The sequence below is a fragment of the Schistocerca serialis genome, chromosome 9, assembly GCF_023864345.2.
Source record: "Schistocerca serialis cubense isolate TAMUIC-IGC-003099 chromosome 9, iqSchSeri2.2, whole genome shotgun sequence".
NCBI classification, from domain to species: Eukaryota; Metazoa; Arthropoda; class Insecta; order Orthoptera; family Acrididae; genus Schistocerca; species Schistocerca serialis.
The window spans coordinates 493,336,404-493,350,732 of NC_064646.1; the positions used below are offsets into that span (position 1 = coordinate 493,336,404).

A 14,329-nucleotide genomic window follows, 5' to 3' on the forward strand; every position below is an offset into this window, starting at 1 on the left:
AATGGACATAAGCAGTCCGTGAATATATTCAGTGTCGCGGTAACAGCTATTCACGTGCAGGTTTCATACATGCAGAAAAGACACACCTGTAATTCAAACACATATGTAGCGCGAATGAGCACTACGTGTGCATAATCAAGAAACCGACTGGACCATCAGCGGTAATGTAAGATAAAGCACATCCCTACGGAGATGCCTGGGAGTTCCAATTACGTCAAGCAACGTCAACAGATCACTAAAAAGTAGCTAACCCAGAGATTCTGATATTACAGCAGCTAACCAAAATTTTAAGAAAACGCCCTTTTCGTCCCCTGTGAAGATGAATACACTAAGCAGATTCAGAAGGATGTAGGATGCAGAAAGTACTGGGAGATGAAGAAGCTTGCACAGGATAGAGTAGCATGGAGACCTGCATCAAACCAGTCTCAGGACTGAAGACAACAACAACAACGATGTGTGCATGAAACGTGTTTTCGTTTTTACCGCTTTGTATCACAATTTATAAGTGATCCATTAGATTAGTGTGCAAAACAGTAAGGTGTTTCAACTTCCCACAAAGAGTTGCCCGTCTCATGAATATGCATCGCTACGGCCGACTTTTAGAAATTTGCCGAAAAGCGTCCTTATGCTTCAGCTTGAAGGATCTACCAGTCTGCCCGATTTAGTTCACTATGCAGTTGTTGCATTGAATTTTGTACACACCTGCTTTATAACACCTACTGTTTCCAATTATTTCTTAATTTACACCGTAACGTCTACTTGGTGTTAAACGGACATAACAGAGCACATATTTTTCCAGCGCGTACAAGGACACAGCCAGGAAAAGGACTGTGTCGATTTGGACAGCAAGGAAGCCCAATATATGATGTTTTCTAGATGAAGCCATGGACACAAAACGGGTTAGTTAAATTCCAGACACCAATAATGGCCGATTAATTTACGGCGTGACACAGTCCTGCCCGTCACCTACCGCCTTACCTGGCGTCGTTCTCTCCTGTGGACATTAAGCATTACGAAACTGACGAAATGGTATCCCTCGCCATTAGGTCTCAGCGCAAAGTAAAAAAGAAAACATCGTCTCTCGGTCTGGACCTATGATCCTCAGAGCAATTTGTTTCAGACGAAGCAATTAATCAAGCGTGCCAAACAGCCGCCACGTCGTGATTCACCAAAGTTAGTGATAATTATCTCGTCGCGCCTGAAATACTGCGCGACCCGGTGTAGCGTCGCGCTAGAGAAAAACGACCATGCCGCGTGACGTCACAAGGTGACGGACTGTGATGGATGGCGAAGGCCTGCGGTGGGAGGGCGACTGGGAAGTCGAGCGTATTCGCTACCCAGCAACGCGTACTCCACACTCTCCCAGCTTTCCTTTCTTTATTGACTGAAAGGCTTCGCTACTAACATGTTTTCTTCCCCGCACGCAGTTCGTGCCCTACTCGTGCCAATTCCATAGTTTTCCTACTCTTCCAATTTTTTAATTCTCACTGGAGCAAATCGATAGAGACGCGGCATAACGATTACATGTTAATAAGCTGATGCGGATTGGGTCAACATCGTTCAAGTAGTTGTCAAACAGGGTTGCTTCCGTTTTTTGAGTCATCAGTCTTCTGACTGGTTTGATGCGGTCCGCCAGGAATTTCTCACCTCTGCAAATCCCTTCATCTCAGAGTAGCACTTGCAACCTACGTCCTCAACTATCTGCTGGATATATTCCAATCTCTGTCTTCCTCTACAGTTTCTGTCCTCTAATGCTCCCTCTAATAGCATGGAAGTCATTCCTTGATGTCTTAACAAATGTCCTCTACAGTTTTTGCCCTCTACTGCTCCCTCTAGTACCATGGAAGTCATTCCTTGATGTCTTAACAAATGTCCTATCATCCTGTCCCTCCTCCTTGTCAGTGTTTTCCATATATTCCCTTCCTCGCCGATTCTGCGCAGTACCTCCTAATCTTATCAGTCCACCCAATTTTCAACATTCGTCTGTAGCACCACATCTCAATTGCTTCGATTTTCTTCTGTTTCGGTTTTCCCACGGTCCATGTTTCCCTATCCTACCAAATGCATATTCTCAGAAATTTCTTCCTCCAAGGCCTGTGGTTCCAATGGCTCTGAGCACTATGGGACTTAACATCTGAGGTCGTCAGTCCCCTAGAACTTAGAACTACTTAAACCTAACTAACCTAAGGACATCACACACATCCATGCCCGAGGCAGGATTCGAACCTGCGACCGCAGCGGTCGCGCGGTTCCAGACTGTAGCGCCTAGAACCGCTCGGCCACCACGGCCGGCCCTCAAGGCCTGTGTTTGATACTAGTAGACTTCCCTTTGCCAGGGATGCCCTTTTCGCCAGTGCTAGTCTGCTTTTGATATCCTCCTTGCTCCGTCCGTCGTCGGTTATTTTGCTGCCTAGGTAGCAGAATTCCTTAACTTTATCTACTTCGTGACCATCAATCGCTGTTCTCATTTCTGCTACTACTCATTAATTCCGTCTTTCTTCGATTTAATCTCAATCCATATTCTGTACTCATTCATATCACTCAGCAGATCATGTAATTCTTCCTCACTTTCACTCAGAATAGCAATGTTATCGGTGAATCGTATAATTAATACCCTTTCACTTTGAATTTTCATTCCACTCCTGAACCTTTCTTTTATTTCTATCATTGCTTCTTGGTGCATCCCTGGTAGCTGAGTGGTCTGCGCGACGGAATGTCATGCCGAACGGCCCGGGTTCGATTCACCGCTGGGTCGCATATTGACGGGAACACATGCTGAGGCCACGTCTGCCTGTAGTCAAGGAGTCATCTGCCGATTCAGTCCCGAGTTATTTCGCAATGACAACGAGCTGAACTCTTGCAATTTCAGTTGTTAACATTAATGACAGTCCAGATATTGTGACTGTTCATCTGTGCACAGAAGAGAAACTTCTGTTTCTGTCGTAATGCACTCGCGGCTGCTTCCAAATCGCAGAGCGACTGCTGTTCTTCGCGGCAGTACGAGACGTATAAACACCACGCTTTCTACGTTAACATTACCCAAGTACTATAATTAGGTTGGATGTCATTGAACAGTAAGATTCTACCAGGTAGGCAAGAAAAAACTGGCCCGAAAAATATTTCCTGGACCCTAAGATAAGAAAAGTAATTTGGATTATCCGCTTCTGGGACTGAACCCCTAACAATAAATAGCTATGGTGTTGTCGAGGAATACTGTAAGTCAAGTTTGAAAGTGTGAGGAGCTACTTCATCTATTCCACTTTGGCCGTGGAGAAATCGAAGCGCGCGCGAACGTCACACTGTTAATGACGATATGGCGAGCGCTGTACTCTGCCACCAGAGACAGAAATAAAGTTATAACTATCATCTCGTAGAAATATAAAAGTACGTCATTAATTCTTCGTTGTTTTTTCAGGTACGTGTCTGCAAATCCCCGTGCCATAGTACTGTAGGGTGCCGCTAGAAGAGCCAAAACGAAACGGCTCGGCCCACTGACAGGGAGGCGTGTTGTGCGATGATTGGTTTTCAGTGGCAGCAGAAATGCTGCAGACCAGTGCGGGTGTCTTGTTCCGTCATGTCGCTCGCACCTTTCGTGGCTTGGCACAGCTGCCTGCGTGCCAATCCGTAGAGGCGCCTGCCGCGTAGGCAACCTCCCAAACTCTTACAACAGGCGGCATACAAAACGAAAACGAAAAGATAAATAAATAACGGAGTGGAAAAGACGCCACCGAGACTGTCAATACGCACCATTTTCCTATTCGGAAACTCCTTGCGTAGCAAAACTGTGCAGCGTACTGACAATGACTAAGACACTAAACTTGTTTCAGATTCCAAGTCGGTCATCCTGATTACTCTGTTCTTTCTCTAAATTAGTTCATCACACAAAACATCGTATTTTTCTCATAGTAAGGCCATTGCCCATGGCTCACCACACCGAGTACATCCACAGCTTTCCATTTATCCTACTTTCTTTCTTTTTACCCCCAGATCGCACAGAGAGTATCATAACCGATTTTGACTTATTACCACGTCATAAAAAGATGACCTGTTTGAAAAGAAAGAAAAGGAAGATTACTAGACTACTAGGAAGGTAAATTACACATCAAATTTCTATTCACAGCGAAGCGAACTTGTATACGTTACACAGTAGTTCGTCAACGGAAGAGGGCTGGAGAAGTGCCCAAGATGCTAATATATCTGCACTCTCACTGCTCTCACTGTTGGAGCTGACGGCTTCATTCGACTGCGTTACAGTATAAACTCTTAACAGTATAAACGCTTAAACCGAAATGTAAGATTAAATTATTGTCAACGTAAAACTAAGTGTGTGAGAAATTCTTCCCAAAGTAAAAAGGTTGTAAAAAATTACATAACTACTGCTGTAGATAGATGGGGCCCGCCTGCAGACGTCATTCTCGACTGTCAAACCGTAACTTAGTCGTAATAAGTGACCACTAAACAGTCTGCATCGATCAAGCTACTAATAATCAAGTGCGAGACGGCTGAACGAGGAACGCCTACAATGAAAATTCGTAACTTCATTTAAGGTGACTGCAAAAGAAGGTGTTTCATTCTTTCAGCGCAGTAGTACTTAATAATACATGGCGTTTCATAGGAAATGTCATTAAGACACATTCGGTGTAGAATATTCCGCAGACGGGTTAAGTTATTCGAATGATCTATTCACGCTTTCACCACAAGAAATGTTACATTCGAATGTAAGGACGGAGAATGACTTGTGTTTTGTAGCAGACGCACAATCGAAACACTGCCTCCCCGATCTTTGTATCTCATAGACTTTCAATATTGTTTTCTCGAAACTAATACTATAAGTGAAAAAAAAAAAAGAAACGATGTATGTACGTAAGAAATGTCTCTTTAAAGCCTAAGTCGCAAACTCCCTCGGAGTAGTTTTCAGAATTCTTCTATGGATTTCGAGTGCACGAGTTAACATTTCCACACCCTCTTCGTCCGCTAATGGGCCATACAGAAATTGACGTCTATGTCACAACACTTTCTCGGACTTTCGCCGGGTTCGGAATGGGAACTGAAACGCGCGCTAAATGAGTTTCGCTGAGACCCACGGGGCGGCCGAGTCGCGGCCTGTAATTCCGATGAAGCCTTCTAAAGACCCGGGAGGCGCGATCCCATCAGCGCCTCCTCCGCAGTTACGGCTGACGGCGCCTTTCTCGTGGAGCGCCGCACAGGATCACAGTACGCGGCGTCGCCAGATCTCGCCTTATGTCAGCAGTCAGTGTCCGACAGATGAATGTGAGCACTTTTTTTCTTTCTTTCTTTTTTGCAGTGAGACTGAGAAAGTCCCCCGAACGTTCAGGTTTAACAGATGCCGCGTGGGATTAGCCGAGCGGTCTAGGCGCTGCAGTCATGGACTGTGCGGCTGGTCCCGGTGGAGGTTCGAGTCCTCCCTCGGGCATGGGTGTGTGTGTTTGTCCTTAGGATAATTTAGGTTAAGTAGTGTGTAAGCTTAGGGACTGATGACCTTAGCAGTTAAGTCCCATAAGATTTCACACACATTGAACATTTTTTTTTTTGTTTAACAGATTTTAATTTGCTTGACATGAACCTTGTACCTTGCCTCCGTCGGTGGGGTGGCTTGCATGCCTCAACGATACAGATAGCCATACCGTAGGTACAACCACAAAGGACGGGTATCTACTGAGGGGCCAAACAAACGTGTGGTTCCTGGAGAGAGGCAGCAGCCTTTTCAGCAGCTGCAGAACGAACTGGATGACCGACTGATCTGACTTCGACACACCAACCAAAAACAGTCTTGCTGTGCTGGTACTGCGAACGTCTGAAAGCAAGGGGAAACTACGGCCGGAATTTTTCCCGAGGGCACGCAGCTCTACTGCGTGGTGAACTGACGATGGCGTCCTTTTGGGCAAAATATTCCCGAGGTAAATTAGTCCCATATTCGGACTACACCGGAAGATGTCATCAGCAGAAAGAAAACTGGCGTTCTACAGACCGGAGCGTGGAATGTTAGAGCCCTTAACAGGGCAAGCGGATAGGAAAATTTAAAAAGCCAAATGGATAGATTGAAATTAGATGTAGTAGGTATTACTTAGTGAAGGTCGGTAGCAGGAGGAACAGGACTTCTGGTCAGGTGAATAGAGGCTCACAGATACAAAGTCTCATAGGGGTGAGTTTAATTATGTATAAGAAAACAGGAATGCGGGTAAGCTACTACCAACAGCATACTGAACGCATTGTCGTAGGCAAGATAGACACGAAGCTCACTCCGACCAAAGTAGTACAAGTTTATATGCCAACAAGCTCCGCAGGTGATGAAGAGAGTGAAGAAACGTATGATGAGATAAAAGAAATTATTCACATAGTTAAGGGAGACGAAAACTTAATTGTGATCGGGGACTGGAATTCGAGAGTACGAAAAGAAAGAGAAGGAAAAACGGTGGGTGTACATGGACTGGGGGAAAGCAATGAAAGATGAACTGGACTTAAAGAAGAAGCCATCTGGAAGAATTTTGCACAGAGCGTAATTTAATCATCGCTAACTCTTGGTTCAAGAATCATGAAAGAAGGTTATATACGTGGAAGAGACCAGGACAGCGGAAGGTTTAATATGGGTTATATAACGGCAAGAGAGACATTTCGGAAGCAGATTTTTAATCGTAAGACATTTGCAATGGGAGATGTGGTTTCCGATCGCAATTTATTGGATGTGACCTGTAGATTTAAACTGAAGAAACTGCAAAAAGGTAGGAAAGTAACGAGGTGGGCTATGGCGAAGTTAAAGAACTAGAGGTTGCTGAGAGTTTCAGAGGGAGCATTAGGCAACTGTTGACTACAACAGGGAAAGGAGTGTAGTAGAAGACGTATCGGTACCTTTAAGAGATGAAATAGTGAAGACAGCAGAGGATCACATAGGTAAAAAGAGAAGGCCCACTAGAAATATTTGGATAACATAGGAGATACAGAATTTAATTGATGAAGAGACAAAATATAAAAATGCAGCAAATAAAGTAGGCGAAAGGGAAAACAAACCTTTAAAAAAAAGGAAAAGTATAAAATGGCTAAGTAGGAATGGCTAGAGGACAAATGTAAGGATATATAACTAGGGGAAACATAGATACCACCTACAGAAAAATTACAGACTCCTTATGCATGAAAAGATTAGCATGTGTACGAATATCAAGAGCTCAGATGAAAAACCAGTCCTAGACAAAGAAGGGAAAGCTGAAAAGTGAAAGGAGCATGTAGAGGGTCTATATAGGGGAAATCAGCGTGAATGCAGTACTACAGAAATGGAAGAGGACGTAGATGAATATCAGGTGGGATATGTGATACTGCGAGAAGAATTTAATGGAGCAGTGAAAAAGTCGAAACAAGGCTCCGGAAGTAGACGACATTCCATCAGACCTACTGAGAGCCCTGAGAAACCCAGCCGTGACAAAAGCTCCATATGATGAGCAAGATGTATGAGACAGATGAAATACCTCAGATTTCGATAAGGATATAACAATTCCAATTCCAGAGAAAGCAGGTGCTGGGCTCGGCGATGATGAATCAGTGAGTGAGTCAGTCAGTTGGGACCTTGCCTTGTATGTATCAAGATTACACCTTAAGTTTAAATACACAGATAACGAGGTATTATGTTGATGGATCTCTGTATTTTTATACAGATACGAGTCAGGCTTTCTTGAGAACGGCCTCGAATATCTAGATGTACAGCGTTGTTGAAGAGTACTCCTGGGGTTTAAGAAGACGAACGCGCGGAAAATACAAAACATACAGACAATAGCCACAGGTCAAATGAAACAGCATCTCTCTAATTTTGGCGCAGTTGCGCGAGGAGACACATGTGTAGACAAGTTGCCGAATCTGTACTGTCGCGAGGAATTAGTTTGCGCCTGCATAAAGGCAACCCAACAAACAGACCTCCGGAGCGTGCTGATGTTGCGCCTTCTGAACTCGACGAACGAATTGTACGCTCTTATTGACGGTTGCCATATCACAAACGGTGGCCACATTGAGCGCCCGTAATGTAAGTTAAGAGCTTGAGAAGGTGTCCTCTCTGCTAACACGTGTCTGTTTTCTGTGCGTCTTGTTGTTTTTACGCAGTCTTCTTCTGAAGTCCCAGAGGTATTTACGAATACCATCGAATTTAATGGTCGAATATTGGTGACTCACAGTTCGCTTACATGTCGGTTCGAGCATTATACGCAATGTTTCGAAACGGTTAACAATTGTATTTATGTTGCAAAAACACTTGACAGCAGCCTAAGCGTCGTTATCTGCAGGAGGGTACTGATAAATTAAATATTAGAGACGATGGTAGGAAAATGATGTCCTTCAGAAGAATTCAGTTTCACCGGTGTGCCCGAGCACCGGCAGTCTACATCTGCATCAACATACATACTCCGCTAGCCACCAAGCGGTGTGTGGCGGAGAGCACAATTCGCGCCAAAGTCGTATTTCCAACCCTCTGTTCCGCACGCGGATCGCGCGAGGGAAAAACGACTGTCTAAACGCCTCAGTACGAGGTCTTATTTCCCCTACCTTTGAATGGTGATCATTGCGCGATTTGAAAGCTGGTGGTAATAATATACGCTCTACATCCTCGGTGAAGATCGGATTTCGGAATTTAGTGAGCAGCCCCTTCTGTTTAGCACGCCGTCTATCCGCAAGTGTGTCCGACTTCAAACTTTCAGTGAGATTTGTAACGCTCTTGCGATGGCTAAATGAACCAGACACGAATCTTGCCGCTCTTCTTTGCACCTTCTCAATCTCTTGAATCAGACCCAACTGCTAAGGGTCCCATACAGACGAACAATACTCCCAAGACTGGACGAACCAACGTATTGTAAGCTATTTCCTTCAGGATTCCATCAATAAACAGCAATCTAGACTTCGCCTTACCCGTTACTTGTGTAATCTGATAATACCATTTGAGATCATTTCGAATAATCACACCCAGATACTTGACGAACGTTACCGCTTCCAAAGACTGGGCATTTATTTTGTACTCTTACATTAATGGGGATTTTCGCTTTGTCATACGCAGGAGCTAGATCGCGAGCGCGTCATGGAGTAGGAGTGGGAGTTTTGTAAGTATCCTTTTTGTATGTTGGCAGCGCTATAGACAGTGTTAATATCGCTGACAGCGCTCTGCGCCATCGGCAAGAGATTCTACGGTTGGACGGACTAGCAGTTAGCGAGTGGATAGGAAAGTGTATGGACATGGTATTCGTAGTGGAGACTGTGTTGGTAGGACATGCATTGTAAAGTGAGATGAAATGATGTGTTTATAAGACAATACGCAAGGAAATGTATGACGGTGGATGTCTGGTTGATAATGTGTGGGCAGTGGAATTACCGTCAACTATATAATTTTTTGAACTGGACGCCACATGAATAAGGTAAAATTTTCTAAATATATTGTTTGCTCTTCAACAAATCCTTTCTTTCGCTATGCATATGCCTGCTAGTAGTTAGAGATTATAGTAGTTAGAATCTTTTTATTTAGCTGGCTGTAGTTGGTACTTGCTCTAACTGCAGTAGTTCGTGTTATGAAATTTTCTGTGAGGTAAGTGACTTATGAATGTGATTTACACTGTTGTGATTCGTGATTGAAATGAGTATAGGCAATTAGCAGAGTTAAAGGTAGTTTCGTACTTCCTTAATTTCATATTTTTTGGATTTCTATTATTGTTGGGATTTCTTGCAATTCAGAACCATTCTTTTGTGTTAATTATTAGAAGTCATGGTTGAGCCGTGGCTGGCTCATGCTAGGCGCTGGATTAAACCTTCACTGCGATTCAGTCTTTAGCCTCTCGCGGTTATCTTCTGCCTTGTGGCCGTTAGCGTTCCGGTTACCTACCCTGGGCGTTAACGTTAATATCAGGCGGAGTAGTTTCCTCATCGTGTTGTTGCTGTCCAGCACGGTGTGTAATTTGACAGCTCCGTGTATTACTGGCTGTGGGCGCCAATATCTTCTACGTTGTTTCGTTGAACTCCCTCTTGTGCCCTGGTCGGGTGAAGTGGAAGTTATCTTGTCGGTGGGTCCGCTTACTGACGGTCGGTTGGATTGTCGTCGGATTGTGAATGGTTGGCCCGACTGCCTGTCTCACCTAAGCGTGCGTTAGTGTTTCAATTACAAGCCAACCCTCAAACATCTGGGCGCTCTTGTGTGTACTGCCTTATTTTTTAAATTTGTTCTTGTTGTTGGTACTTGTATGGCTTCTAGCTGGTTTTGTGTTTTAAATTAGAGTTGTTTTACTCTTAAGGCCTTTGGCCTAGTTTAAAGTACTTTCAGGTAAGCGCTTAGGCAGTTAATTTTTTTTTTTTAATTTTTAAGTCTTCGACCTTCAGCCGATTTGAATTTAACTTGTTTACTTAAACCTATTGAATTTTTAAGTCTTCGGCCTTCAGACAGTTTGTGTTTCAGTTGTTTGTTCTTAAGGCCTTGAGCCTAAATTAAAGAACTGTTTCACGTAAGGACTTTGGTATTTAAAAAAAAAATTATGTTTTGGAGTTTTAATTGTTCGGCCTTCAGCCGGTTTGAATTTAACTTGTTTACTTCAGTCTAACTAAAGAACTGTTTTAAGATAAGGCTTGCCTTTTAAATTTCTGATTATGTTATTAATTTAAATTTCTGATTATGTTATTATGATTAAGTTATTGGCCATCAGCTGTTTTTAAGTTAAAGTGGCTTTCAGCCGGTAATTAAGGTCCGAGGATTAAAGCTGTGTGTTTTCTTTTCCTAAAGAAAATATTTTTGGCGATCTTGTAATGTTTAGTCAAATAATAAAGTTGTGTGTGGAGTGTAACTGACAGCCCTTATTTTGGCCCCTTTCCACAATTTATTCAATCTGTCCTGTCCTGCGGGCTAAGCAGGGCATCTCAATGTTGCCAATGTACCGGGTGATGAAAAAGTCAGTATAAATTTGAAAACTGAATAAATCACGGAATAATGTAGATAGAGAGGTACAAATTGACACACATTCTTGGAATGACATGGGGTTTTATTAGAATCAAAAAAATACAAACGTTCAAAAAATGTCCGAGAGATGGCGCTTCATCTGATCAGAATAGCAATAATTAACATAACAAAGTCACACAAAGCAAAGATGATGTTCTTTACAGGAAATGCTCAATATGTCCACCATCATTCCTCAACAATAGCTGTAGTCGAGGAATAATGTTGTGAACAGCACTGTAAAGCATGTCCGGAGTTACGGTAAGGCATTGCCGTCGGATGCTGTCTTTCAGCATCCCTAGAGATGTCGGTCGATCACGATACACTTGTGACTTCAGGTAAACCCAAAGCCAATAATCGTACGGACTGAGGTCTGGGGACCTGGGAGGCCAAGCATGACGAATGTGGCGGCTGAGCACACGATCATCACCAAACGACGCGCGCAAGAGATCTTTCACGCGTCTAGCAATATGGGGTGGTTCTAATAAAACCCCATGTCATTCCAAGCATGCGTCAATTTTTACCTCTGTATCTACATTATTCCGTAGTTTATTTTCAAATTTATACTGACTTTTTGATCACCCGGTATAGCAGTCAGACTGCGTTGGGCGTGTATTTTGTGGATAATAAATGAATAGGTTTAGTCTGAGTTGTCTTTTTCAGGGAAAATTGTGTACGTCAGTGTTAATAAGTAAAAATAATTAAGGAGTCAGTTTGAGTTTGTACTCACTTGGCGCCGCGGCGCGCGACGTCCAGCAGGCAGAGGATGACGTTGCGCTCGTTCTTGCGCAGGATGAGGTCGTCTGTCTCGAAGAGCAGGCACTCGAAGACGCCGAGCGCGTGCCGGCACCAGCGGATGAAGTTGGAGACGTTGTCGCGCGCGAAGAAGGTCCCCGGCTGGGCGGCGGGCAGGAAGTGGACGGGCCCCGCCTCGATGACGGGCCTCGCTATGGAGCCGGTCGCCGACAGCGACGCGCTCATCAGGTTGGCGCTGCTGGCCGAGCGGCGCGCCAGCCGCCGCGCCATGTACTCCTCGGCCGCCGTGCGCACGTTGTTGGCGTGCTGCGGGCACACACGACGCAGTCCGGTCAGGGAGGCCGCGCGACGGGTACACCACACTGAACAATGTTGATCAGTGTTTACTTCACTTGCAGGCTAATGATTACAGCATGTCAAATCAAATACCTTTCACCTGTCTAATTTCCAGGCTATTATTTTATCTGGCAGAATTTCGCCGATTTACTACGCCATCTTCAGGTTCAAATGGCTGTGAGCACTATTCGACTTAACATCTGAGGTCACCAGTCCCCTAGAACTTAGAACTGGTTCAAATGGCTCTGAGCACTATGGGACTTAACAGCTATGGTCATCAGTCCCCTAGAACTTATAACTACTTAAACCTAACTAACCCAAGGACAGCACACAACACCCAGTCATCACGAGGCAGAGAAAATCGCTGACCCCGCCGGGAACTTAGAACTACTTAAACCTAACACGCCTAAGGACATCACACACATCCATGCCCGAGGCAAGCGACCGTAGCGGTCGCGCGGCTCCAGACTGAAGCGCCCAGAACCGCTCGGCCACTCCGGCCGGCGCCGTCTTCAGGCTTCCTGACGGATGTGTATCCAGATTCCAACCTCGGTCCCGGTCAAAATAGGGGCCAGCATTCAGCTTCTGATATCTGTACATTTCTGCTTGATACATCGATAGCTTCACCCGTCATATGCCGTCTCAGATGATGAAACCCAAAATCCCGAGTTCGAGTCTCGGTCCGGCACACAGTTTTAATGTGCCAGGAAGTTTCATATCAGCGCAGACTCCGCTGCTGAGTAACAATTTCATTCTGCAAAGCAATGTTGTTCGGGCATGGAGGAGGTAAAGAGAGACAGGAACTTTCGATGACATGCCTCGATCAGGCAGCCAAAGGGCTACTACTGCAGTGGATGACCGCTACCTACGGATTATGGTTCGGAGGAACCCAGACAGCAACGCAACCATGTTGAACAATGATTTTCGCGCAACTACAGGATGTCGTGTTACGACTCAAACTGCATGATGCGCAACTTCACTCCCGGCGTCCATGGCGATGTCCATCTCTGGAACCACGACACCATGCAGCGCGGTACAGATGGGCCCAACAACATGCCGAATGGACCGCTCAGGATTGGGATCACGTTCTCTTCGCCGATTAGTGTCGCATATGCCTTCAACCAGACACGAGATTGGGAGTAACCCGGTCAGGCTGAACGCCTTAGGACACACTGTCCGGCGAGTGCAGCAAGGTTTTGGGGTGACATTATGTGGGACCGACGTACGCCGCTCGTGGTCATGGAAAGCGCCGTAACGGCTGTACGATACGTGAATGCCATCCTCCGACAGATAGTGCAACCTATCGGCAGCGTATTGGCGAGGCATTTGTCTTCATGGACGACAATTCGCGCCCGCATCTTGCGCATCTTATGAATGACTCCCTTCAGGATAACGACATCGCTCGACTAGAATGGCCAGCATGTTCTCCAAACATGAAGCCTATCGAAAATGCCTGGGATAGATTGAAAAGGGCTGTTTATGCACGACGTGACTAGCCAACCACTCTTAGGGATCTACACCGAATCGCCGTTGAGAAGTGGGACAATCTGGACCAATAATGCCTTGATGAACTTGAGCATAGAATGCCGCTTCGAATGCAGCCATGCATCAATGCAAGAGGTACCAATGTGTCAGAAATCACGACAACCACCTCCGAAAGTCTCCCTGTATGGTGGTGCAACATGCAATGTGTGGTTTTCATGAGCAATAAGAAGGGCGGAGAAGATGTTTATCTTGATCCTCTGCTGACTTATGTATGTTGTATGTCGCACTATGAGACTAATGCTATTACAGACATAAAGGACTTGTTAAAATCGGTTGAGTGGAATGCATCGTGCTTTGAGAAATGGTTGTCAGATCAGCAAAAGTAAGATAATGGACTGTTATCGGATTAAATCAGGTGTTGCCGAGGGTATTAGATTAGGAAAATAGTACCCACATTCTGCTACTTTGGCAGCAAAATAGCTGACAGTGGAGGCAGTACGCACTATGTAAAGTGCAGACGACAATATCAGCAAAATCTTTTCTACAAAAGGAAATACATTATCTGCGAATATCGATTTAACTCTTAGAAAGTCTTTTCTGAAAGTATTTGTATCGAGTGTAGCCACGGGATCATGTGGAACATGGATAAGCAGTTTCATACGAGTAGAGAATGGAACCTTCTGAAATGTGGTGCGACAGAAGAAAGCCGAAGATGAAACGGGCAAGTGGGATAACTAATGAACATGTGTTGAGTGAAATTGGGCAGAAAAGTAGATTCACGGCACAACTAGA

General features: G+C 44.8%; 1 protein-coding gene across 1 annotated transcript in view; it reads right to left on the bottom strand.

Annotated features, from left to right (window-relative positions):
• LOC126419733 (GAS2-like protein pickled eggs) overlaps window positions 1-14,329 on the bottom strand; it is an 817,704-nt gene that overhangs the window by 432,453 nt on the left and 370,922 nt on the right. Inside the window, exon 3 of the mRNA XM_050086911.1 lies at window positions 11,691-12,022. Within this exon, the coding sequence (XP_049942868.1) occupies window positions 11,691-12,022 (332 nt within the window). The remainder of the gene's footprint in view (window positions 1-11,690; window positions 12,023-14,329) is intronic.